The sequence below is a fragment of the Astyanax mexicanus genome, chromosome 11 (genome assembly GCF_023375975.1).
Source record: "Astyanax mexicanus isolate ESR-SI-001 chromosome 11, AstMex3_surface, whole genome shotgun sequence".
NCBI lineage: Eukaryota > Metazoa > Chordata > Actinopteri > Characiformes > Acestrorhamphidae > Astyanax > Astyanax mexicanus.
In genome coordinates, this window is record NC_064418.1 from 24,761,676 (window position 1) to 24,786,040 (window position 24,365).

The 24,365-nt window shown below is 37.6% G+C and overlaps 2 protein-coding genes across 4 annotated transcripts in view; both read left to right on the forward strand.

Annotated features, from left to right (window-relative positions):
- inpp4aa (inositol polyphosphate-4-phosphatase type I Aa) overlaps positions 1-16,548 on the forward strand; it is a 48,935-nt gene extending 32,387 nt beyond the window's left edge. Inside the window, exons 11-24 of one of the 3 annotated variants that reach the window (XM_022680421.2) lie at positions 1,272-1,376; positions 2,162-2,270; positions 2,664-2,681; positions 3,186-3,372; positions 5,438-5,656; positions 7,915-8,224; positions 8,476-8,508; positions 8,610-8,782; positions 10,430-10,553; positions 11,876-12,143; positions 12,265-12,362; positions 12,505-12,617; positions 13,499-13,653; positions 14,640-16,548. In XM_022680421.2, coding sequence (XP_022536142.2) covers positions 1,272-1,376; positions 2,162-2,270; positions 2,664-2,681; positions 3,186-3,372; positions 5,438-5,656; positions 7,915-8,224; positions 8,476-8,508; positions 8,610-8,782; positions 10,430-10,553; positions 11,876-12,143; positions 12,265-12,362; positions 12,505-12,617; positions 13,499-13,653; positions 14,640-14,772 — 2,045 coding nt within the window. In that variant the 3' untranslated portion in view covers positions 14,773-16,548. The remainder of the gene's footprint in view (positions 1-1,271; positions 1,377-2,161; positions 2,271-2,663; positions 2,682-3,185; positions 3,373-5,437; positions 5,657-7,914; positions 8,225-8,475; positions 8,509-8,609; positions 8,783-10,429; positions 10,554-11,875; positions 12,144-12,264; positions 12,363-12,504; positions 12,618-13,498; positions 13,654-14,639) is intronic. The other 2 variants (XM_022680422.2, XM_022680423.2) reach the window with 2 other exon arrangements.
- Positions 16,549-20,192: 3,644 nt separating this feature from the next.
- On the forward strand, positions 20,193-23,919 carry si:dkey-4e7.3 (uncharacterized protein LOC402865 homolog). The gene is made up of 6 exons (XM_007255556.4): positions 20,193-20,893; positions 21,797-21,984; positions 22,578-22,757; positions 22,866-22,977; positions 23,097-23,233; positions 23,423-23,919. Exons 2-6 carry the CDS (start codon positions 21,805-21,807, stop codon positions 23,768-23,770), a joined length of 957 nt encoding a protein of 318 aa, XP_007255618.3. The 5' UTR covers positions 20,193-20,893; positions 21,797-21,804; the 3' UTR covers positions 23,771-23,919.
- The last annotated feature ends 446 nt before the right edge of the window (positions 23,920-24,365 follow it).

Genomic DNA, 24,365 nt, shown 5'->3' on the forward strand with positions numbered 1-24,365 from the left:
CTCAGGCAAGCGACACAGACTTTTTCCCCAATCGCTTGTGTGAAAGAGAGGAGAGGGAGAGAAAGGCGCTCCACTAGTGTGCATATTCATGAAGGGCATGCAAAACAGAAGGTTCAGATTGGCCTATTCTCTGCAAAGAGTCCAGGTCCCAGGGTACCTCCTTAAAATTAATTTTTGCAACTTGGGATGTCTGCATTTTTTTTTTGTCAATATATCAATGTTCCACAAGGCAACAACAGTGTTTTATTTTTAATGCAGTAGAATTGGGTGAAAACAAGTTGTGCAGAATATTCACTTTTGTTTCATAAATATACCCAATGTTGCTCTCAGGCAGCCAATGTTAAAACAAATGTGTAAAAAACACTGTTTTAGTAAATAAATGAAAACTAAATTTGTCTTTAAACATCCAAATATATCTCTTTAAATAGTTGTGTAGATATGTTTTATTATTTATATAAGTTTAAAAGCACATATGTTTTAAATCTTTTAAATAACCTCACCAATTGCTTTAGTTCCTGAAAGTGTTTTACCTCCAGGTGAAATATCACTCCCACTTTTACCCCTGCTTTTTTTGGATGGAGATATGTATTTTCTTAATGTTATATATAAAAATAATAAAATAAATGGTTGGTGTAGTGATACAAAATAGTTTATTGCCTGAGAGCAACACCATGCTATAGAGATGTAAAGAGGAGCAACTGATAATTTTGTAAGATTTTAAAATTGTACAATAATTGTAACCCTTTAAAACAAATGCTTTATTTCAGTGACTTCTGTAGTGAACAGCAGTACCTACTGCCTCCAATTAAAATATAATGTTTATACTTAACAAGCAGAGGGGTCCAGATCATACAGTTCTATTAACATTGATTTATTTTCTAGGAAGGTTAAACAAGCTGTGTACAGCTGTGTATCAGCAATGGGTGCACACTAAAATAGTCAAACATACCAATTAAGACTTATAGATTAAAAGCACCAGTTCCATTTGTGTTTACGGGTTGTTGCCGGTGTGGACTTAAGGTCCAGCTTATCTGGTTACAGACTGTAAGGCCTTAAAATACAGAGCTAAAAGTTTTAGATATAAAATATTAATAAAGAGAGTCTGTTTTGCGCTGTGTTAGGAAACAAACACTGCAATAGTGGAAAAAAAGCAATGGCACTCCAGGACCAGGGTTGGGAAACACTGTAATTAACACTGTAATTATTATGACTACATTGAATGGATTTATTCTGCATAGATTCTCTTCATTCTCTGTCTTTTTTCTGTTCAGGACCTTCTTTCAAATCCAGTACTTTGAAAGCTGAGAGGAAGTTAGAGTTTGTGCCCACCAACCTCCACATTCAGAGAATGAGAGTTCAGGGGGAGTCAGGCTATGGTAAGACATTTTCTTTACTGGACACATTCTGCTGTGTCACACACAATAGCAGATTACCAGACTTTGGAAGTATTTTGTATATTAAATATTTGTGTCTTTTATGTCTATTAAATGCTTTAAATAGGGTGAATAGTATGTAATATACATAATAATATCTGAGGATCGCTGGTTTAAATCCCAGATCATGCTGCTCGCCATCAGCAGCCAGAGTCAGAGAGAGAGCACAATTGGCCTTTGCTCTCTCTGGGTGGGTAGATAATGTTCTCTCCCCACATCACACCCAATGTGATGCTGGTCAGCACAAGTGTCTGTTAGCTGATGTATCAGAGCTAAGTCGCTGTGCTTTCCTCTAAGGCATGGGCTAGTCCTGACCCTTGAGTGCTGGGGCGTTACTAGTGATAATACTGAGTCTTAATGAGTGGGTTGGGTATTTGGCCTTCCAAATTAGGGAGAAAATTGGATAGAATTAGAAATAAAAAAGGAAAAAAAAGTGTGAAAATGTCCAATGTTTAATTTTTCTGAAACTATTCACATCATATCTTTAATTTAATATTTTAAACATTTATTAACCATCAAGCTTGCTTTTATGTGTTTAACAAGCAACAAGTGAGTGTTTTTTGAGGTCTCTCAGACAGTTTCATTTCTCTGAATCAGGCTATATTAATCTCTGGGAATCTGTAGATATATGATAGACAAATGCTTAAAAACCATTAACCATTCTGGTTTGAAATGGTATTGTGTTTGGAGACTGAAAGGTACATATATGTATATGTATTTTCTTACAGATCGAACCTATGATGTGGTCACTATTGGAGCCCCAGCAGCCCATCATCAAGGTTTTAAAGGCAGTGGGCTGAGGAGACTAATTCAGAAGTTTGAAGAGACCAAGAAACAGTAAGCTATGAACCTCTACTGTCAATTTTACTGCAACAGAAATTAAACAGCACTGTGTTTCTAGGCACAAATGAAGCCTCGACGTAAAGTAAATGGATTTTCATTAGAGACAGTAAATGTGTCTAAGACTGGGTTAAATATCTGGTTGAAAAGCTGGTTGTATATGTCTCAGTCTTGTAAGAAGTAGGATTGCTGTGTATTAAAGAGATTACAGAGGCTGAGTAAAGGTTGTGAAGAGCTGTGTGTTTGAGGGCTCATGACTGCTTTCTCTGGAAATATCTGCTCCATGTTTTTGCTTTGTTCTCTAACATTAGGAATTCAATGCCTTTCATTTTTCTAACTAATCTATTTGTAGCAGTAATCATTTGCTTTTTATGCTTGCTTTCTAACCAGTGCATTTGAGGATGAAGGGTGAGTTTTTTGGGGATGCAGATTTTCGACCATTCATTTTCATTAGTGCTGTTGCTCCATGTTGTGTTATGTTCTGCCGGTATTTAGCCACTTCTGATCGCATTCTCATAAGTCCAGTGCTTCAGACTGGAGTCTGTCAGTAGTGGAGTTTTGGAGAATGTGTTTTTAAGCACTGTAGAATGTTTCTGTGTGCAGCACTTACTTGTGTACGGTGTATTTGTTCATATATGTGTATGTGTTCATGTTCCACTGTGTAAACATTTTACACGTCTTTTATCGTCATTATCATTTAAAACATCAGACAGGTCAAACAAAGAGGGCTAATGGTCAAGCTCTTGTAACAGGGTTGGGGAACTGAGGGCTGCAGTCCAGCACAGATTTTTTGTTTCTGTGTTTAATCAGGGAAATCACTACAATGTGCACAAATCTGACCCCTCAGTACTGAAGTTCCCCAACCGTGCTCTACCAACCAGTCTAATAACACAGCTCTCTTTCTCCACCCAGTGCTGGAGAGTCACGTCCACAGTCTATGGTGTACCAGGCCCAGGATGTGGTGCGAGCGAAAGAGATAATCTCCCACATTAACACACTGAAGACTCAGGTCAGCTACTACACAGAGCGCTTGTCCCGCGCTGCTAAAGAACGGTCGTCTAATGCACTGGAGAGAACTCTTGCCATCCTGACAGACAAGGTCAGACTACCTGATGTTCAAAGCTCTTTATATCTCTTTCCTTTCCTTCACAACTATACATAGTTTACTACCCTATTCAATGTCTGTATGGTTCTCTGGCATCATTTTATTCTACTTCTCAGTTCCTTAAATTATGGGTAAATTACTGTAGGGATATAAGAAAATACTGATAAATCTAAGTATTGATGTTGTGTTTAAAAATAATTCAAAATAATTGTATTTTAGCTACAGAGTGAGTGATGCACCTTTTTTATGAAGAGTCATTTTTGATTTTTGGTTGCACCTCATCCAAATAGTTGATTGAAGCACCTTTTTCTGGCTTTTAAAACTATTATATAAAATAATAAATATATATATATATATATATAATTGTCACAAACTGAGGTAGATGGACATTAACACAGATATTACTTTAATCAACCGTAAACTATAAACTAAAGCAAAAAAACACAAAAAGCAAAAACAGGTATAAGCAACACAAATAAACAAGACTGAGAAACTAGACAAAATAAACTTCACCAAGAAAACAGGAACTGGAACATTTAAGAACTGACAAGTAGCAGATCTGAAATACATGACAGATATGAAACACAGAGCATACAAGGAACTTGAAGCACACACAGCAAACATATCACACAAAAGACTCCACCAGGAACACTCAAACAAAGGAGCTTGTATACACAAAGAGGGTGAGGAACACCTGGAGAAGGAATCAAGAGGGGCTGGGTTACAAACAAAACAAGAGGGATTACAGATGACAGGGCGGGGCTAAGGCAGACACAAGACCAAAAACAAAACAGAGCCATGTGGAGCACATGGAGAGGAAAACAAAACAAGAGAACAGAGGACAGGAGCAGGAAGGAACAAAAAAAATGGAAAAACACAAGACAGACAAAGGCTAAGGTGTGACATAGCATAAATAAATAAATTTAAACGGACACATTTTTCCATCTGTGCAGTTTAATTCCATAAAAGAATGTAAATGGGATGGTTTGCAGGGAAATACTTTTGGAAGTCTTGTGCAACTTATGTTGTAGAAACATCTTAACTAAACAATAATAATCATAAAACAACAACAATTAGGGGTGGGCGATATGGCCCTAAAATAATATCACGATATTTCATGGTATTTTCGCGATAAAAATACTGAATTAAGAAATTATTTCAGAAATACACTACTGCCACAAAATAACAATTAAATTTTATTACTACATATGATATGATATTGCACACCCCAAGAATTTTATCAGATTTGTAACAGAATCAATGATCCAGAATGTCATGATACTAATAATAATGCACTCCAAATATCTTCATATATCCAGGATTAAAGTAAAATAAATGATACCGGACAGATATACTCTGTCTCTAGTAGATATAAAATAGGAATGGGGTGAGTGATATGGCACGATATTTTAGGGTAGAATATCGTTCACGATATTAAAAAATTTGGACGATATTATCGTGTACGATATGATATGGCACACCCCTAACAACAATAATAAAAATAATAGTAATCATAACAATTCAGTATAGTTTTCTGAGTCAGTGATTTTTTGTTAAAATCTTACCAAATCATATTGTAAATCATAATTTCTCATAGATATTCAGTTTTGGGTATTTAAGTAAATTCACACAGCCGTACTGTAAGAGTTAACCTAAAATTATATTTAAAATAAATCTACATATTGCTTTATTTATAGCTTACAGTTTCACAGTATATCACAATATAGTCTAATGCCCTACCGATAGCCCTATATCACTAGGGTGATTTTTTTCTCTGTACCCTTTGTTTTTTTGCTTTTTCATGCTCTTCTCTGAATCACTGTTATAAATAATCCACTGTTCATTTACTCCTCAGTTTCACATCCTGCAGTACACATTTAATACTAATCTCTTTAAACGCTTATAAAACCTTCTAATATGAGATTTATGACTTCCTTAAACAAAATAAGCCATTAAAAACCATTCTATGTTGCTTTTCACTGCCATACACACTTCTGTTAAAATGTTAAGAAAAGGCGTAATCCAGATTAAAAAGCTAGCTCTTCTCTTGTCTTTTCAGACGAGGCAGCTGGTGACCGTGTGCGATAATAAACTGCTGGCTGCAGCCATCCAGGCGCTGAATGCAGCACGGCCAGAGTTCATCGCCTCTAAAGCCTCTCCATCTGCACCAGAGACTGAGCGTGTTGTCCTTCGTAATGACCAGGGCTCTCCACAGGCCAAGTGGAGTGGGAAAGGGAACAGAGCCTCCATGAATGTTGACTGGCGTGAAGAGGAGTGGGTAAGGGCCGGCTGCAACAGTGTGTTACACGTGCAATATATTGATATTATTGAGAAATTGATGTACTAAATAAACATGGTTGATAGTCTGCTATTTAATCCTAAAACATAGAGTGTAAATGACTGGCATACAATTACATGCTAAAAGTGATAGGATGTGTCATAAATTGTTACATCAGAGGACAGATGGGAATTGTGAGGCGTTATCTTGTGAGTGAGGTTGACTAGCCAGTGTGCTCATAACAAGGCACGACATTCCTTTTTCAAAGTTGTGTAGACAGTTAACATTTCTCGATCCACAGTGTCACTGCGTACTGGGAGTACATCATAGAAGGCATGTGAACAGACAAGCAACTATGAACTCTTTTAATCACATCCACAATCAATGCTGGAGGCCCCACATGCATTTTCACTAGACATGGCAAAAGTCAACGGAACACAATACTAGTTTTTGTCTCATGAGGTGTACATTAAATATTAAACTGCCCAACAGTTTAGCCACCTTTTCACACTGACTTACCAATCAATATTGGATCTTACACCTTTTTTACTGAACCTGTTTTCTTTTTTTTAGATTGACAGTGGGATTAATCATTAAAAGAGCATATCTGCAAACACTTCTGCAGTTTCAATCAAAACGTAATGAATCTAATGTAGAATTTTGCCATGACTTTTCTGAATGACATTTGTAAGTACATGTTTAGATATTGGTGAATGAGGTCTGTAGTTTTACAATTTTAGTACAGGACAACCTAATATCAGTCAGACAGTAAATGCGCAAAGACCAAAACAGATAGTTATATTTAACGCATAAAGACATTTTAATATTACTTTAAGCAGTCAAGTATGCCTCAGTATAGTGTCCATACATACAGTGGCTTGTAAAAATTTTTACTTATTCTTCTTTGCAAAATCAGCCAGGTTGGATGGAGAACAGCATTTTTCATGTCTTGCCACAGAAGCTCGTTGGGATTTAGGTCAGGACTTTGACTGGGCCATTCTAACACACGTTAGAATATTCTATGATCTAACCATTCCACTGTATCTCTGGCTGTATGTTTAGGGTCATTGTCTTGCTGGAAGGTAAATCTCCTTGCCAGTCTCGAGTCTTTTGCAACCTCCAACAGGTTTTCTTCCCTTTATTTAGATCCATCCATCGTCAGTCACACCACAGTGGTGATGGTGTGTTTAGGGTGATGTGCAGTGTTACTTTTCCACCACGCATAACGCTTTGAATTTAGTTCAACTATGGTCTCAACTGACCACAGCACCTTCTTCCACATGTTTTTTCTGTGTCCCCTACATGGCTTGTGGCAAACTGCAAAGACACTTCTTATTTCTTATATCTTTCTTGCAACAATAGTTTTCTTCTTGCCACTCTTCCATAAAGGCCAGATTTGTGGAGGGCACAATGTATTACTGTCCTATGGACAGATTCTCCCACCTGAGCTGTGGATGTCTGCAGCTTCTTCAGAGTGACCATGGGCCTCTTGGCTGCTTCTCTGTAGTAGAATACTTTTTCCATTTTTGGATGATGGATTGAACAGCGCTCCTTGGGATGCTCAAAGCTTGGAATATATTTTCATAATCTAACCCTGCTTTAAACTTCTCCACAACTTTATCTCTGACCTGTCTGGTAAGTTACTTGGTCTTCATGATGCTGTTTGTTCACTAGTGTTCTCTTACAAAACACTGAGGCCTTCACAGAACAGCTGTATTTATACTGAGACTAAATTACACACAGCTGGACTTTATTAACTAAGTAAGTGACTTCTGAAGGCAATTGATTGTACTGGATTTTATTTATGGGTTTCAGAGTACAGGGCGCTGAATACTTTTGCACGTCACACTTTATCAGATTTTTATTTCATAAAAAAAGCATGTATTATTTTGGTTTCACTTCCACTTTTAGTACAGCACAACAAAACACAAAAACAGCTAGTTGTATTTGAAGGCATAAAGAAAGAAGAACTTCTGCATGAATATGCGCAAAAATATTAATTCACACTTTAAGCAGTCAAGTGCCTTAGTATACTGACCATACTTACAGTGGCTTGCAAAAGTATTCATACCCCTTAAACGTTATTTTCGTTCCATTTATAATTGTGTTCTACTTTGTGTTGGTCTATCACCTAAAGTATCAATAAAATACACTGTGTGTGGCTGTAACGTGGCAAAATGTGAAAAAGTTCAAGGGGTATGAATAACTTCACTCAGGTCATGATGCCTTTTTAAGTTCGTCTTTCTCCTCTGCTGCAGGAAAAGGTGTGGTTAAATGTGGACAAGAGTCTGGAGTGTGTGATCCGCTGTGTGGACAGGCTGCTAACGAGAGAGAGGCTGCAGAGCGACAGCAGTGAGGACGTCTTCCTCTCTGACCCACAGCCCAACACCAGCAAGAGAGGTAGCAATGGAAGCGCGTTCTGGATCAACCCCGACTTCCAGTCCTCCCCACTCGCCCTCTCCACCCCTCTTTACTCATCACATCCTCTCTCTGAGTCATCTTCATCTTTACGGTCATCCTCCTCTCCTCTGACCTCTGCATGCGCCCCCAGTTCTCACAGATCCTCCTGTACGTTCAGACACTTATAACAACACCTTTTTTAAGTTTGGAAACTTCTAACAGTACCTTTTCTGGTGCTTTCAGTTTTACATCCTTTTTTGACTGTGTGAGGTCTGCTAATTTCCTGTTTTACACGGATTTTAAACTGTGCTAAAGTTCTCTTCTTACTACCTGAACTTTACTGCCATTAGATTTTACATCTAACACCAAGACAGCTGTTTTTGTAGCGTCTGAAGCATTTCTGGTTCTTTCCTCTGCAGACGAAAGCCCCAGTGTTGAGGGGAGTTCTCCAGGTAAGCCTGATTGAGTGGTAAGCTTAAAAAAGAACAGTTTATTTTATTAAATCCTTCCTTTCAGTGTCTCAAATATGTTTTGTGATCTGTGTTATCTGCAGGTGAATGGAGTGATGCTCTGTATCCACTCTTGACTACACTGAACGAGTGTGTGGCCATGATGAGTGACAAGGCAAAGAAGTCGATGGTGTTTGTGCTGATGCAGGATTGCGCTCCTACCATTGGCATGAGTCTGACGCTACAGTACCGCAGAGATGTGGTCTTCTGCCAAACAGTGAGAAACATCACATGCACACATGCTAATCTCAACATACATTAATTAAAAACAAATAGGCTACAAAATACAAGCAAAATCATATTTGGCTGCCTGATTTAAATGTGTACACAATTTCGATATGAATATAATACCCTCACTGAGCATTTTTTTAGAACATCAGCCAACAGGGGTTGGACAATGAAACTGAAACACCTGGCTTTAGACCACAATAACAATTTGTATTGGGAATGGCATATACAAGTCCTGCACAGTGGTCAGAGGGATTTTAAGCCATTCTTCTTGCAGGATAGTGTCCAGGTCACTATGTGATGTTGGTGGTGAAAAACGTTTCCTCAGTCGCTCTTCCGAAACAGCCCAATGTGACTCAATAATATTTAGATTTGGTGACTGTGCAGGCCATGGGAAGTGTTTAACGTCACTTTCATGTTCATCAAACCAATCTTTCACCAGTCTTGCTGTGTGTATTGGTGCACTGTCATCCTGATACACGGCACCACCTTCAGGATACAATGTTTGAACCCTTGGATGCACATGGTCCTCCAGAATGGTTTAGTAGTCCTTGGCAGTGACGCGCCCATCTAGCACAAGTAATGGGCCAGGGGAATGCTATGATATGGCAGCCCAAACCATCACTGATCCACCCCAATGCTTCATTCTGGGCATGCAACAGTCTGGGTGGTACTCTTCTTTGGGGCTTTTTCACACTGTAACTCTCCCGGATGTGGGAAAAAACAGTAAAGGTGGACTCATCAGAGAACAATACATGTTTCACATTGTCCACAGCCCAAGATTTGCGGAATTAAAATCACAGAGGACCCCCAATAAAAGAAAAAAAATTACCCCAGGACCCCCTGAGAAACTAATTCTGTCCAGATAGGGCAATAGTCTGGTCTGATGTCTCTCAGTTTCTGCTAAGGTACACAGAAGTCAGAATTTGGCACAAGTCCATGGACCCAGTGTGCCTTGTATCAGCAGTCTAGCTAATGAGTGGTTGTGAGAAATGTTTTCTTGGCACACTTTAATGTTCTGATACCAAATCATCATTACTTAAATCTCACTGGCTATTTACTTATTGTCGCTGATAATTATCATCCCTTCATGGCTACAAGTGTCTTGGCTACTTATCAGCATGATAGGGAGAATCATGGCAAATGTCATCTTAAACTTGTTTTTGTTTTAACATGACAATAAATGTAGTGTTCTTTAGTGGCCTTCACAGGTATTAGAACTAGATAGAAAACCTTTGGAGTGAGCTGGAAATAGAGCTTGCAGAGATGCAGTCATGCCAACATGGACCAAAACAAAGGTTTCCTTCATTTTTGCAGAATTAACGCAACAAAGAGTGCAGTGTTGTTATACTTTTTCTAATAAAATGCTTAAATGCTTAAAAATGTGTATGTTACATCAGACATAATTAATGAAAATCGTCTCCAGTTCTAGATGGCTGGAGTTCTGCTCTTTTTTTTTTAATGATTTCCTGTTTAAACACAACCGACTAAACCCATCCATCTCTTACCAGGTTCCCTAAGTAATGTACACATTTGAGTTCAGTATATTATAAAGTAAAATGTACATACAGCATATAAACAGACATTAAACATGATCAGTTATCAAAGGTATCCTTATCTTTTGCTCTCTCCTCAGCTGACGGCTGTGATCTGTGGGTTTGTAACAAAGCTGAGGAATTGTCTGCGTGAGGATGGCTTCCTCAGACAGCTCCACACTATTGGTCTACTGGTTCAGTTTGAGGGTCTGCTCAGCACCTATGGTAAATGTTGCAATTTTTGTGTTTTTTTTTACCTTGTTTGTATACTTGATGGCATGTTGTATAACATCAAATGAACAACAGTGTATTTTTTACTGCCATGTTTATGACATTATGAAAAGTGATTAAATGCTAAACATTTAGTGTTGGTTTCCTGGAAAATGATTACGCCTAGTTGTATACTATATTTTCCCTTTAATGGAAAATCTCTATTTAAAATGTTGCATTGTCCAAGACAAAACTTTAACACTGTGTGGAAAACTAACCCCAAGGTTTAGGAGACAAAATCAGTTTACAAAAATACAGTACCAGTATTGAATTAATATTTAAGACTTTAAATATTACATTAATAAAAACAATGAAGAAACACAATTAGGTAGTAGACAAAAAAAAAGGTTTGGCCTCCACAAGCACCTGACATAAAAACCCAACCCAGGTAGTTTGGGACAAATTCTCTCTGTGACCTCAGCTCAAATTTGAAATATGCTAAAAATGGGCAGGGTAGTTTGAGAGGGGCACTGGGTGATGAATGGGTTTAGGGGCGGTGCAGAAGGGAGAGCTGGTTGGGCTGAGCAGTGTGCCTCTGATAGCGGTGGTTGGATGTCACAAGGGGAGCAGTATTTTTGATGGACTGATTTGCATATTTTGAATGTCCACATACTAAAGTATCCACAGCTTGATTTAGGGCATGTCATTGTGTCTGTTATTGTGTCTGTTTTCAGCTCAAAACGCACAAAAGACATGTACTAATTATCTTAATTAATCAAGAGTGTGCTTTGGACGCAACATGCTGATTGGTTTATTTCACTTTACGTCCAAAACACTTGCCATTTACTGTAAGAACTAGGTGCACTTTGACTTTGATTGCTATTTTAACAGTGCAGCACTTCTCAGCAGACGAAACTGAATTGCAGGTTCATGGGAAGATGCATGAGGAAGTAATTAATGGGAATAGTATGGTTATTTTTTCTTGTATTGTATTTATGTGTGGCTCACCTGCATTGCTAAGACAGGAATGAACATCTTCAAGTCAACGACAGTTGTCAGAATTTTAATCAGTCAGTGGTGCACCTGTGTATTCCATTGCCAAGATAACCATACACCAAAAATGTACCTAAACATCACTTTCAGAAGATCACGCCCATCAGTGCAGTTACATTCACAAGCACCTTTGCTATTTAAACAACGCAGACGCAAATTGTGAAAATGGACTGTTTGCAGGGTGTAAGATAGCAATAATCATCGCAACATATCTTGCGCAGGGTGTAAGATAGAGCCCTGTATGTGTAAATGATAAAATTGAAATCTCGTTTGCTTTGTTAAAGGGGAGGAGCTGGCCATGCTGGAGGACATGAGCATCGGCATCATGGACCTTAGGAATGTCACTTTTAAAGTCACTCAGTCAACTTCCAGCTTTAGTCCAGACATGCTGCCTGTTATCACGGGGAACAGAGATGGGTTTAACGTTCGTGTTCCGCTCCCTGCAACTATGTTTGATGTTCTGCCACGGGAGATCCAAAACGGGATGCTACTGCGCATCCAACCAGTGCTGTTCAACATAGGAATCAATGAGCAACAGACTCTCGCAGAAAAGTAAGCAAAATAACACAGCTTATTTATTCTCATCAGTGCTTGCTGTTCAAGTGTTGTACAAATGTCTGTACTGTGGCAATACAAAAAATTGTTTATTAATGGACATGCTACCCCCCAAAAGGTTTGGTGACACATCACTGCAAGATGTTGTAAATATGGAGAATCTGGTGCGACTCAACTCCTACTATGACCAGTTTAAGGAAGTGCTTCCTGAAGACTGTGAGTACTATATACACTCCCAAACATACATCTGTGTATATCAGATTTACCAGCTGATTGATTCTACATCCCAGTTGATTAAAATTTTATTGTAGTTTTAAGTTCATTATAGGTTTCAGTGAGTCATTGTCTCTTTCCCCAGGTCTTCCTCGGTCCCGCAGTCAGAACTGTATCCCAGAGCTCCTGAAATCTCTCAGTCAGATTTTAAACACTAGGAAGAGTAAGAATGTGGACTTCCTCTGGCAGGCAGCAGAGGTATGTTCATTTACTGCTGCTGTTTAAAAGTCTCCCTTGTGAAAAAGAAAGTATACTTAAGAGCATTAAAAGTATGTTAGGTAATGAATACTTAATATGCATTTTCAATGTAATATACTTTATCAAAAATACAAATTATATATACTTAATCTGTATTTTTATAAAATGTTAAGCAATATGATTTAATGAAACATTGTGTTGGCATTAAATACTGCTTAAAGTGCACTTTAGTGTATTTTTTCACAGTAGCATTACAATATGTGCATCAATACGCAAAAGAGTACATTTACTTGTTTATATTTCAAGTGTATAAAAGAAAGTGTTTAAAGTATAATAAAAAATATATACTTAATACACTTTGCTTTTACAAGGGTTATAATCTCTGGCTTCATTTTAATGTCTACTGTAAATGTGTACATTGTAGTAGTGACTGTAAAAAAAACTATTATTATAATCTACCTGGTCACCATATTCACTGCAGTACTAAATTGTTGCTCAAAAAAATATAACTATTCCAAATGGTTTATCATATTGTAATAATATTGGAGATACAGTATTTTAAGGTATACACGTTTTTAAAAAGTAAGCAAGATGCAAGAGAGACTAAGGAGTGTCCTTTGGCTTGATGCCATATAATAAAACTACTTTTTAACATCAGTGAAACCTTCAGGTTTTTGTTAGTAATATGTGTAAGTGTTAAAACCTTTTAAAACATTTATATAAAGTTTTTTTGTGTTTAGAGCAATCTAGGTTGATTTTTTAAAAAATACTTTAAAACATATTTTTTCACAGTCAACGTTTAATGTCTAATAGTGCAATCCCTGCAAGTTATGCAATCTGACGACTCAGTGTCTAAATATTCTTTTCCACTCACTTATCAGGTGTGTCGTCGTCTGAATGGTGTGCGTGTGACCAGCTGCAAAAGTGCAAAGGATCGAACGGCCATGTCCGTCACTCTGGAGCAGTGTCTGATCCTGCAGCAGGAGCACTGCATGGCCCCGCAGGTTTTCACTCAGGCCCTGGACTGCATGCGCAGGTGAGGCTGCACTGCCCCTGCTGGAGAAAAAAAAAGCAGTTTGAACAGTGTTTGACAAGTGAGACAAAAGTCATCAACAAAGGTGTCAAAAATATTAATATTTAGGTATATGCAAAGATAGAGTTGAATAAAAAAAAATACTTCTCTAGAAGTTGAAGTATCAACTCAAGCTTGTTACTCAAGTAACAGTGTAAAAGTGTACTGAAAGAATAAAAGCAAAAGCAATGTAAGGAGAAAATGCCATTAAGGACAAAGGCCTTGGCCACACTGCATTGGTCCTAAAGTGCACATTTTTCTAAAAGCCATAATGACTAAAATGTTGTATTAAAATGTTAATGTTGATAGATTTGAGATGCACTAGGCTCCCTGTTTCAGCTGCATAAATGCCCATTGGATATTTGGCTCGAGTTCTCTTGAGTCTCTGCACATATCATCTTTATACTAGGCTACGTACGTCTGCTATGTTCTTGCTGGAGTGTGACGTGATGTGCAGGTGAGATGGATCTCATATAAACCAATAGGGTGTCGTAATGATATATATTTATACTTCTTCTTCAATAACGATACTCTTGGTGATATGACAAAACTTCAACAATACACTACTGCAACAAAATGAAAATTTTATTTTACTGTTGCATACGATATGCTATGGCACACCCCTAACAGAGATTTAAAAAAATAAAAGATTTGTATCAGATTTGTAACAGAAGTTAATGATGTCAGAATTTCATGATACTAATAATGCACTCCAATTTCTCCATATATGCAGGATTCAAGTAAAATAAATAATACTGGACAGATATAATCTGTCTCTTAATACAGCAAAAAGTAGTACCCTGATGTGATAATTAGGAGTGGGTGATATGGTACAATATTTCAGGGTATAATATTGTTCATATTCAAAAATGTTGGCAATATTATTGTGTACTCTACCATATGGCCAACAACATCTTAAATATATATTTTTCAACCATGTTTGTCCACAGTGAGGGCTGCAGGAGAGAGAACACTATGAAGAACGTGGGCAGCCGAAAATATGCCTTCAATTCTCTCCAGCTGAAAGCCTTTCCCAAGCAGTACAGACCGCCAGAGGGCACTTATGGAAAAGTGGAGACTTGATATGGACACTCATCTATTATCCCATCTCACCCTGCTCTTCACCAGGCTCGCCCCCGTCCCCTGTACTTCTCACCACTCATGTGAATGGAACTCTGCAGTGAGTGCTATTGTGAATACTCACTGTAGTCATCCAAGGTAACGTCCATATTTCACAAGATCGCGTTGTTCACTGCTCTTTTTTTTTTTTTTTTTTTGATGCCTGCTAACTTTAGCAAAGCTGATCAAGGTAAAGACTAAAGGAACGGTATACAGTTGGTTGTTTTAATTCTGTTGAATGCTTGTAAATCTTTTAAAATCTTGAATGAAAAAAAAAAACTCTCAGCACAGACTGGTTTCTTTAGTTCCTTTAATTTGTTTTTGGCCAGTATAGAACTAAATTATAACACGCCTGGATAGAATGTCTTTAGCTCTTTGCCTTTGCAGCAGGGTCTTCTGCAACATTTCAGCGACATTAAGTGTAAATATACCAGTACTAAAATGTAAAATGTTTTTTTTTTTCATTATTTCTCATACTTTGAGCAGATTTGTGCATGTTCTTATATTATTATGGGATGTGTTTACTTGTTTATAGACTGTATTTTCAATATCAGTTTCAACACTTATGACAAATAGGCACAGTCTGCTTAGCAGCAGAGTCCATCAATGCACCAAATATATACATGAGCATTGTTCTATATATCATGCATTATCACTCGATACTGTAGCTGCCTTAAGAGTGTCTACTGCTGTCTTCTCCCCTAACAGTTAAACATCTATACCATCTTTCCTCCCTCTGTTTTTGATGTGACAGAGTGTGTCTTCTCAAGACCTTCTCATACACAAGGGTTTACGTACACATACGCTTTCAAATGAGCCCTTTAGCCTATTAGGGACACTTAAAACATCTTGTGCGTTTTACGGGTTGTAGAGTCTTAGGGAAAAAGGCCTTTCTCGTTCTGTTGCCAAGCAGAGGTAGTGTTTGTACATTAAATACAGTGAAATATCGTGAAAGGAAATAAACATACTTTTAGCAGAGTTATTATGTAAGAGAATAAGGACATGATTCAGTTGTTGGTTGTTTAATTAAATGTTTGTATATTGTGTTATGCAAATCTCTTTTTGGGTTGGACTGTGATATCAGAGACCACTGCTTTTAAAATGAATCCTTGTGTGAAAATCACATATTGTCTCTTGTTATGAATACATTACATTCTTATACTATTATTTATTTACTTTCGGTGTGAGCATCATCATGCCACAAAAAACGAGGAGCTCTACAGGCACACAGTCCTTTCTAGTTGGACATCACAGGCATTTTAGTTGTGGGCAGCACACAGACACACACACGAACAGATACACATGGGCTGATCAAGTCTGTGTGTGACTGTTATTAAGTAAACTGTTTGGCAAGATAAAAAACATGTTTAGAGCTGTAACATACAGGACAAGTAGATGTGTTTTGCACCTGCCTGCATGCAGCAAATACTGACAAACAGCTAGATGATTTTTTTATTTATTTTTTTATTTATTTTTTATATTGTACTGTTTAGCTTTTCCACTATATGTAAAACATTGTTTTGTGAATGTTATTCATTTTATTTATTTTCTTTTTAGTTATTTTTTCTGTTCCTGTTTAATGATTTAAATCACAAATGTGTTTCAGTATCATACTTATCAACATTGGCTTGCTGATTATTTTTTTGTTATAATTACGTCTGCAGAGCCTTAGCTGTAAGTAACGCAAAGCTGTAAAGAATTCATTAAGATATGCAGATATTAAAATAATGAACATGACAACTGAGTGTGTTCTGCTGAATGTTTTGTGCTTCACAAGCTAAAAACTACAGTGGCCCAGAAAGGCACATCACAACATTTACAAAGCAAACACAAAGCACAACGCAAAATGTACATGTACATATAAAAATGAAATTAATAGATTTATACAGTTATTAATATGCTATACTGTATGTCTGTCTTTGTTAAGGAGCAAAAGCAAAATATTTCAGCATGAAAGCACATATTTGTAATCTGTGACAGCGTCCTGAATCTCCTGTGACTAAATCTCTGCCGTTTGTAACAAACCAATCGGGTAAAATTTGGGTAATAATTGGTAGAGTTGTGATTATTATAGGTGTATTTTACACCTTCCTCAGTGTAAATTAATGCACTGGGGGCACGCTGACACGCCAGGAGGCAGCTGCTAAACAGTGCCCTCTAGCGGCCGGTAGCATTTCCGGTGTTTCAAATGTAATTTGTTTTTCTTAATGCAGCGTTGTTGTTGCGTTTTCATCAATTTTTTTCTTTGTAAATGTTGTTGTGATGTGCCTTTCTGGGCCACCATAAAAAATCATTCTCTCAACATCAACCAACAAACAAGAATGTAATGGTGAAAAGGTTCAATACCAAGCTGCATACACACACAAACATATTACATACATACACTTTCTAGCCAAAGAAATTCGCCACCAAAAAAGGTCACACACATTTTGCTGGACCACCTTTGATTGCAGCACACATTCACTTGTTTCGATAAGCTTCTGCATTGTCACAAGATTTATTTCAATCCAGTGTTAAATACATTTTTCACCAAGATCTTTCAGCACTGATGATGTTAGAATCTGACCTCTACACAAAGTCTTCTCCAGCACATCCCAGAGATTCTCAATGAGGTGAACAATCCATGTGTGAAAATGATGATCTCATGCTCCCTAAACCACTCTTTCACAATTCCAGCCCTATGAATCCTGGCATTGTCATCTTGGAATATGGCCGTGCCATCAGGGAAGAAAAAAATCCACTGATAGAATAACTTGGTCTATATTCAGTATATTCAGGTAGTCAACTGACCTCATTCTTTTAGCACATACTGAAACAATACATTAAACATCTCTTAAATGTTTTGAATGTGAATAATCATTAAAATGGCAAATGCCAAAAAAGTCACTACAGGAAACTGTAGAGTGGCTCTAGAGAGTTTCTCTTTACAGGAAAAATGAGAGAGTACCCTCTAGTGTGCTTTTCTTGTAATAAATTATGAGGATGTGTACAAGCAAAAAAAAAAAATTGTCTAAATGAGATGAGTCTGTAGGCCCGTAGGTCCATATGTATTGTTAAGTTAGGTGACCCTCTAATAGAGAAGTACCCCTCCAGTGGATCAAATGGGATACAGTGCTGTAAAGTCAAGTCAAGTAGTTTTACTGTCCATACTGTACAGGACGTACAGAGGATTATGTTACTCTACTTGTCAAAGTTACAACAAGTACAGCAAGATAAAAATACATATAAAAGTATAAAAGACATTAAATGTACAATAAAACACGATCACAGTTAGACATACATGAGACAAGAGACACAAGACAATAGTTATTATGTAATAGTAATAATGATGGGGTATTAAAGATGGAATGACAGTACCATCATAAACAGAACCCATATAAACAGTAGTGCAAACATAGAGGTATAAAAGTGTAAGGCTAGTGTAGGTATGGGGTGTGTGAGTGCATGTCAGTTTTTGAAAAGTTCCAGTACTTTGTTGGTGGGGGGGAGAGGGGTCAGGATTCTGAGTGAGTGTGTGCTGGGGGCAGGATTGGGATGGGGGCTAAAGCAGGGAGAGAGTTCAGCATCCTCACAGCCTGATGGATGGAGCTGTCTCGCAGTCTGCTGGTCCTAGCCTTAAGACTCTGCAGTCTCATTCCTGATGGCAGCAGTCTGAAGAAGCTGTGTAGTGGGTTGGACCTCCTGCCAGGTGGAGGGATGTATCTACATGAGTGCGAATGAGGGGAAGTTTCTTTATGGATACCACTAGAGTAAAGTAATTGTGATGTTCTATCCAATAGGTTCCCTCACAATGGTTTAAACTGACAATCCTTTACCAAGATGATATGTCTATGTGGGGTCTGTATGAGTAGCCCAACTGGGTAAATAAATTTTTGTCCATGGGTTCCATGTTGGTCCCACACATGATGGGTGATCAGATAGATAGATAGATAGATAGATAGATAGGTTCAGTGATGGGCTCCATATGAGTAGGACACTGAAACTATGGCACCCTTTGGGAAGTCCAACTGGCTCCCATCGACAAAACGTGTACCAACCCACTAGAAGCCATGCCCCTCTGGAAACCATCCAGCCCACTTTTCATTCATGTGATTCTCACATGAGCATAATGGCTGAATAGATCTCTTTTTGCTAAAAAATACATATTTATATTTATGTATAAACTGTCCAAACTGTGTCAAAATTTATTGATAAACGGAATAGAAAATATTTAAAACTACTTGAAATAAACTCTTTTTACATTGGCTTCCACTGAAAGTGAAGAACATTTTATCTCTCTTCTGTAAAGTTGCTGGTTTAGGAGATGTTTTTTTATTTATTTTCAAATGCATGCAATATTTTTTCACTTTATTTCCAACAAGAATATGTTACTTATAGGAGAAAATCAAAACAATTAACGTCTCATACTTACAATCACTGCATGGAGCACCTGTGACTGCTTGGACAGAGTTTGGGCAGGTGAACAGCTGTGGTGTAATATTTTAACAGGTGGCGTAGTTTAGCTGTGTTTCAAGTGCTTCAACCATTTCTGCTTTAAACTTATAGATTTCGCTACAAAATGACCAAAACTAAACCAACATTCTCTTCAGTTCATTACCGAATAACATGTATACTGTTTAAGCTTTAGGCTCTAAAATACGACAGCGTTTTAGGGCTACTCGTAAAAAATAAAATCTTAGATAATAAATTAGCATTGCAACAAGGAAAGTCTCATTATTATGGCCAAGGAATTTGCAAAACGATACAGTAATAATCTCCTCATGTTAAATGAGGGAGGAGTGAGATGAGTTAGTGAAGATATACTTTATATCACAGTCTCACCATAATCATCACCATCTCAAATAATTTTTATATAAAAAAAAATATTTTTATTGTAATCTTGAAATAATTTTTATTTTATTCTCAAAATATTTTTATTTCAATCTCGATCATTTTTATTATTATTATTATTATTATTATTATTATTATTATTATTATTATTATTATTATTATTATCTCGAAATATTACCAGTATTTTGTTATATTGTTTCTATTTTTTTAAGTGACCCTAAAATGCAGTCGTACGAAAACCTGAGAACCCGGCAGACACATTTAAAAAAAACAGCTGTTAAACGCCATTGGTATACAGCTCTGTCAGTCTGAAAATACTCAACACTATTGGATAAGAGCGCTGTCAATCACTGCTTGATTCGCTGAAATCGCTTCCGGTGTAAACAAATAGCAACAAACAAATAAATAATCTGATTTTCACCGCATTTAACAAGCTCGCTAACCCAGCTACTTTACTCTACTAAATATAATAATAAAACTTCTCCTGAGAAACAAAAATGTGTTTCACCTTTTTAGCGTTTATTTTTATAACAAACTCCGCCCCCTGCTGTGTGTTTCTAACAGACACGCCCACAGCTCTGTCCGAGCGTTAGGTTAGATTAGTTACCTAAGTAAAGTTAACCTGGGTATGAATCTCTCTCTGCACGCGGACAGTGATGATTCTGAGAGCTGGGTTAAGTCTCTGACAGGAGCACGGGGGTCTCGAGCTCTGTGATACAGGATACAGAGAGGAAGCCTCTCCTCAGTGGCTGCGCTGCTGCTCCTCTTTAGTTCTGAACCCAGTCAAGCTCACCTCTCAACACTGGATCTATACAGCGAGTGAACCGGGCTATCACTGCGTTTACAGAGCGGGGATTTGAGAGACACGTTTATAATCCAGTTAAATTGTCTAAATCCTGAAGGAAGGAGGGGTAAACCTGCTGCTAGTTGAACAGTGTGGAACACTAACGTTAAATGATTTAAAGCAATGAACATGGATTTACTCCACAGCCAATGTAGATTCCAGTGATCTCAGTCGGTAGGCTGGTAAATAACTTTGTTCTAGCTACAGTCAAACCTCCTCAAGATCTCCAGAAACAGTTTTCCTGTTGCTTTGTGTCCTCTGACTCCTCCCCGCTGACTTCTGAAGAGCTGAAAGTCTGTGGAGAGCAGGGGCTGTAGGCAGAAGCCTATCAGTTCATATCAGCTGCACTTCCACCGAGAGCAGGAGGAACACGTTTCAGTGACCTTTGTTCAAGTCGGCACTTCAAAACAGGTAAGCAGTGAATCTTATTAATAAAATCAGTTTCATTTAATTTAATAGAACAGAGAATCAGACAAAATATTGAACATAATACTTAAACCCCCCTGTGAGAAACACAGGCAAGAAAAACTCCCTTAGAGCTGGAGGAACCAAGCACCAAGCACTCCCTAGTACCTAGTATCACGTGTACTGTCAAGGCTAATATACAGCTCTGGAAAAAATAAGTGACCACTTTCTCTGATTTGACTAGTTATAGGTAGATGTTTGAGTAAAATGAACATTGTTATTTAGAGCATTTATTTGCAGAAAATGAGAAATGGCTGAAACAACAAAAAAGATGCAGAACTTTCAGACCTCAAACAATTGCAAAGAAAACAAGTACATAATTATAAAGCTTTAAGAAGTCAGAAATCAATATTTGGTGACATAACCCTGGTTTTTAATCACAGTTTTCATGCATATTGGCATGTTCTGCTCCACCAGTCTTACACACTGATTTTGGATAACTTTATGCCTCTCCTGGTGCAAAGTATTGAAGCAGTTCAGTTTGGTTCGATGGCTTGTGATCATCCATCTTCCTCTTGACTATATTCCAGAGATAAAATCTTCAAATGTAAGTGGTCCCTTATTTTTTGTATGAGCTGTATAAGAGGGGCCCATCCTGGTCAGACAACTTGCTTTCTTACTTAATTAATTAATATCATTTTATCAAACTTTATGTAATAGGTAGTGGAGGGTGAGCAACAAGTTCAACACTTTCAGAAACTTATTAGTCTAGCCAAGCATGTTTTTTTCACCTATTTAACAAGCTTGATGCTGTAAAAACGTAACAAATTTTGTAAACAGGAGCATTTTTCTTCGTTCTTGCTGTATATCTGTTGAATATCTGTCAATGGCTCCACATGTCATCCTTAGGAACAACCATGGTTAAGAAACTGCTTGTTGATGTGGACTGTGGCGTAGACGATGCCCAGGCCATCATGATGGCTTTGGCGGTGCCAGATGTGGAAATCCTGGGTGTCACGTGTGTTCACGGCAACACCTGTGTGGAAAACGTGTGCAAAAACGTCCTGCGTGTCCTGAAAGTCTGTGGCCGGCTGGAGGTAGGCTATGATAAAGTGCGTTATTTAACCCAGTGCCAGAAAAGATTTTGCAGGGCATTTATGAGATTTCCCCTTATTTTTGCAGTGTTCCCTCATATGATCTGGAACAGTAAAATCATCACCAGTTGGTTGTGTAGTGTAGGCCTTCTTTATAGTTTTGCTACAGGTATTATATTGTGCTTTAAACCAAACACCAAGGTTTCTTCTGCCAAACTGTGTCATGCATGCTTCACAATAATTTATAGGGTTTGTTAGACTCTCTGGTATTCTGTTAATATGTAACATTTTATACACACAATGACACATTAACCTCATCTGCCAGACATGCAAGATAATATACTACTACTTGTTGATGCAGTGTTTATATTTTTATATAAACTTAAGCAAAACCTCTTTTCAGGTTTAAGATGCACATATATTCACTCACCATAGATAGATTTCTCACACTTTAGCTGAATGCTGTGCTTGGTCACTGCCTGTGACTGTCACCTAACCACAACAGGGAAGTGATCGGTGGTGACCTTTAGTAGCTAACTTGTCAGGGTTGGTTTATGGATCAGGCTGACAGTAGTGTGCTACAATGTATGCTGCAGATTCCTGTGTACAAAGGGGTTTCAAAACCACTTCTGGGGTTCGTACTGGATGCTGGACATTTTCATGGAGAGGATGGGCTTGGTAATGCTCCAGACCCTGATGCTCCTGGTTTGGATTTAGTGCAGAAGGAGGGAGCGGTGTCTGCCATTATCCGCATAATCAACGAGAATCCTGGAGAGGTGTGTACATTTTGTTAATAGCTATTAATTTAATTGGGCTCATAAATGTATATTATCAAGAAAAAGACCTGCAGAATTTAGTGGTTGCTAAACTACTGGTTCTTTTAGGTATCTTTAGTGGCTACAGCTCCACTGACAAACTTGGCAATGGCTGTAAAACTGGATCCTACCATACCACAGAAGTTAAAGGGTCTGTACATCATGGGAGGAAACGTAGACTGTGAGTACATTACCTGTTATTTACTATTATAGCTCTTTGTCAAAATGTTCAACCTCGAAAATTTCACTTCTAAATTTCCCACTGCTGTGAAAGAAAGACTATGTAAACCTGTTTTTCAGCTCGAGGGAACACTACTATATGTGGAGAATTCAACTTTGCAGCAGATCCTGAAGCAGCATATATTGTACTGAACGAATACCTGTGCCCTACTTACATTGCTTCTTGGGAGTTCACATGTCACAGTAAATTACCCTGGGTAAAGTTCACATTTTTTTATGTATATTCATGTGTCCCACATGTAACATGAACAAACCAGTGTGGAAATTCTGAGAAAATTCCACTTGAAATGTTGCACAAGTTCATAATGATGTGATGTAATATTAATAGTTTGGGTTTAATAAGAATATTCAATGTTAAACATTTACCCCTCATTTTGTCTTTGCAGGAGTTTTGTGATGACTGGCTGGCTCAGGACACAGATAAAGCTCGGTTTATGAAGAAGATCTTCAAACACAGCATGGACTCGTGCTATAGCGAGAGAATTGAAAAGGAACTGGTGGCAGGACAGGGATTCATTTCCTGTGATTCTTATGCTATGGCAGCTGCCATTGACGACGCGTTTATCCTTGAGAGTGACTATAAGGCTGTCACTGTGGAGCTCACAGGTACATATTCTCGAGGTATGATGATTGTAGATCACCTTGAGATTCTAAACAAGACTCATAAGGCTTGTATCATGAGGAAGGTGGACCTGGAGAAGTTTAAGAAGCTACTTACAAATTCTTTAAAGTAAATGTTTTTTTTTTAGTTCAGGATACCAGTGTGGCCAAGTAAGTAAACCCCTGCAAGATATGTGTATTTTTATACAGGGGCTGTCTGAGGTTTTTTATGACTAGCTTAAATTCTTTTAAAGTCCTTTAATAAAGTCATACTGAAAGGTCATTGTGTTTTGTGTTTAAAAAAAGCATGAGGAAATGTTCACTTCATTTGAAATGAGTAGTAGGAACAGCACATATGAAACACACACAGCTACACTAAGCATACTAAAGACTGCACTAATAGTATACAAATGAAACACCATTTTTGACATATCAAATTACGTTAGTTTTACTACGTGACAATAGCAAAGCAATGAACAAAAGTCATTAATTTTTCTCTTCTGATAAAGATTTTTTTTCCCAAGAGATTTTTTTTGTTGGAGTACTTGTCCCTAATATTTAGAGAAGCCTTCTACTATATTTTGCAATATGTTGTAAGGATTTATTGCCCCCAACTCATACCAAAAGAATAGGCTAGAAGACCATCATTCTGGAGAGCACAGTTACTTCTCTATTACTACCAATACTACTACTTTTACATTTCTGAATTGTTATACAAATGATTGGTGT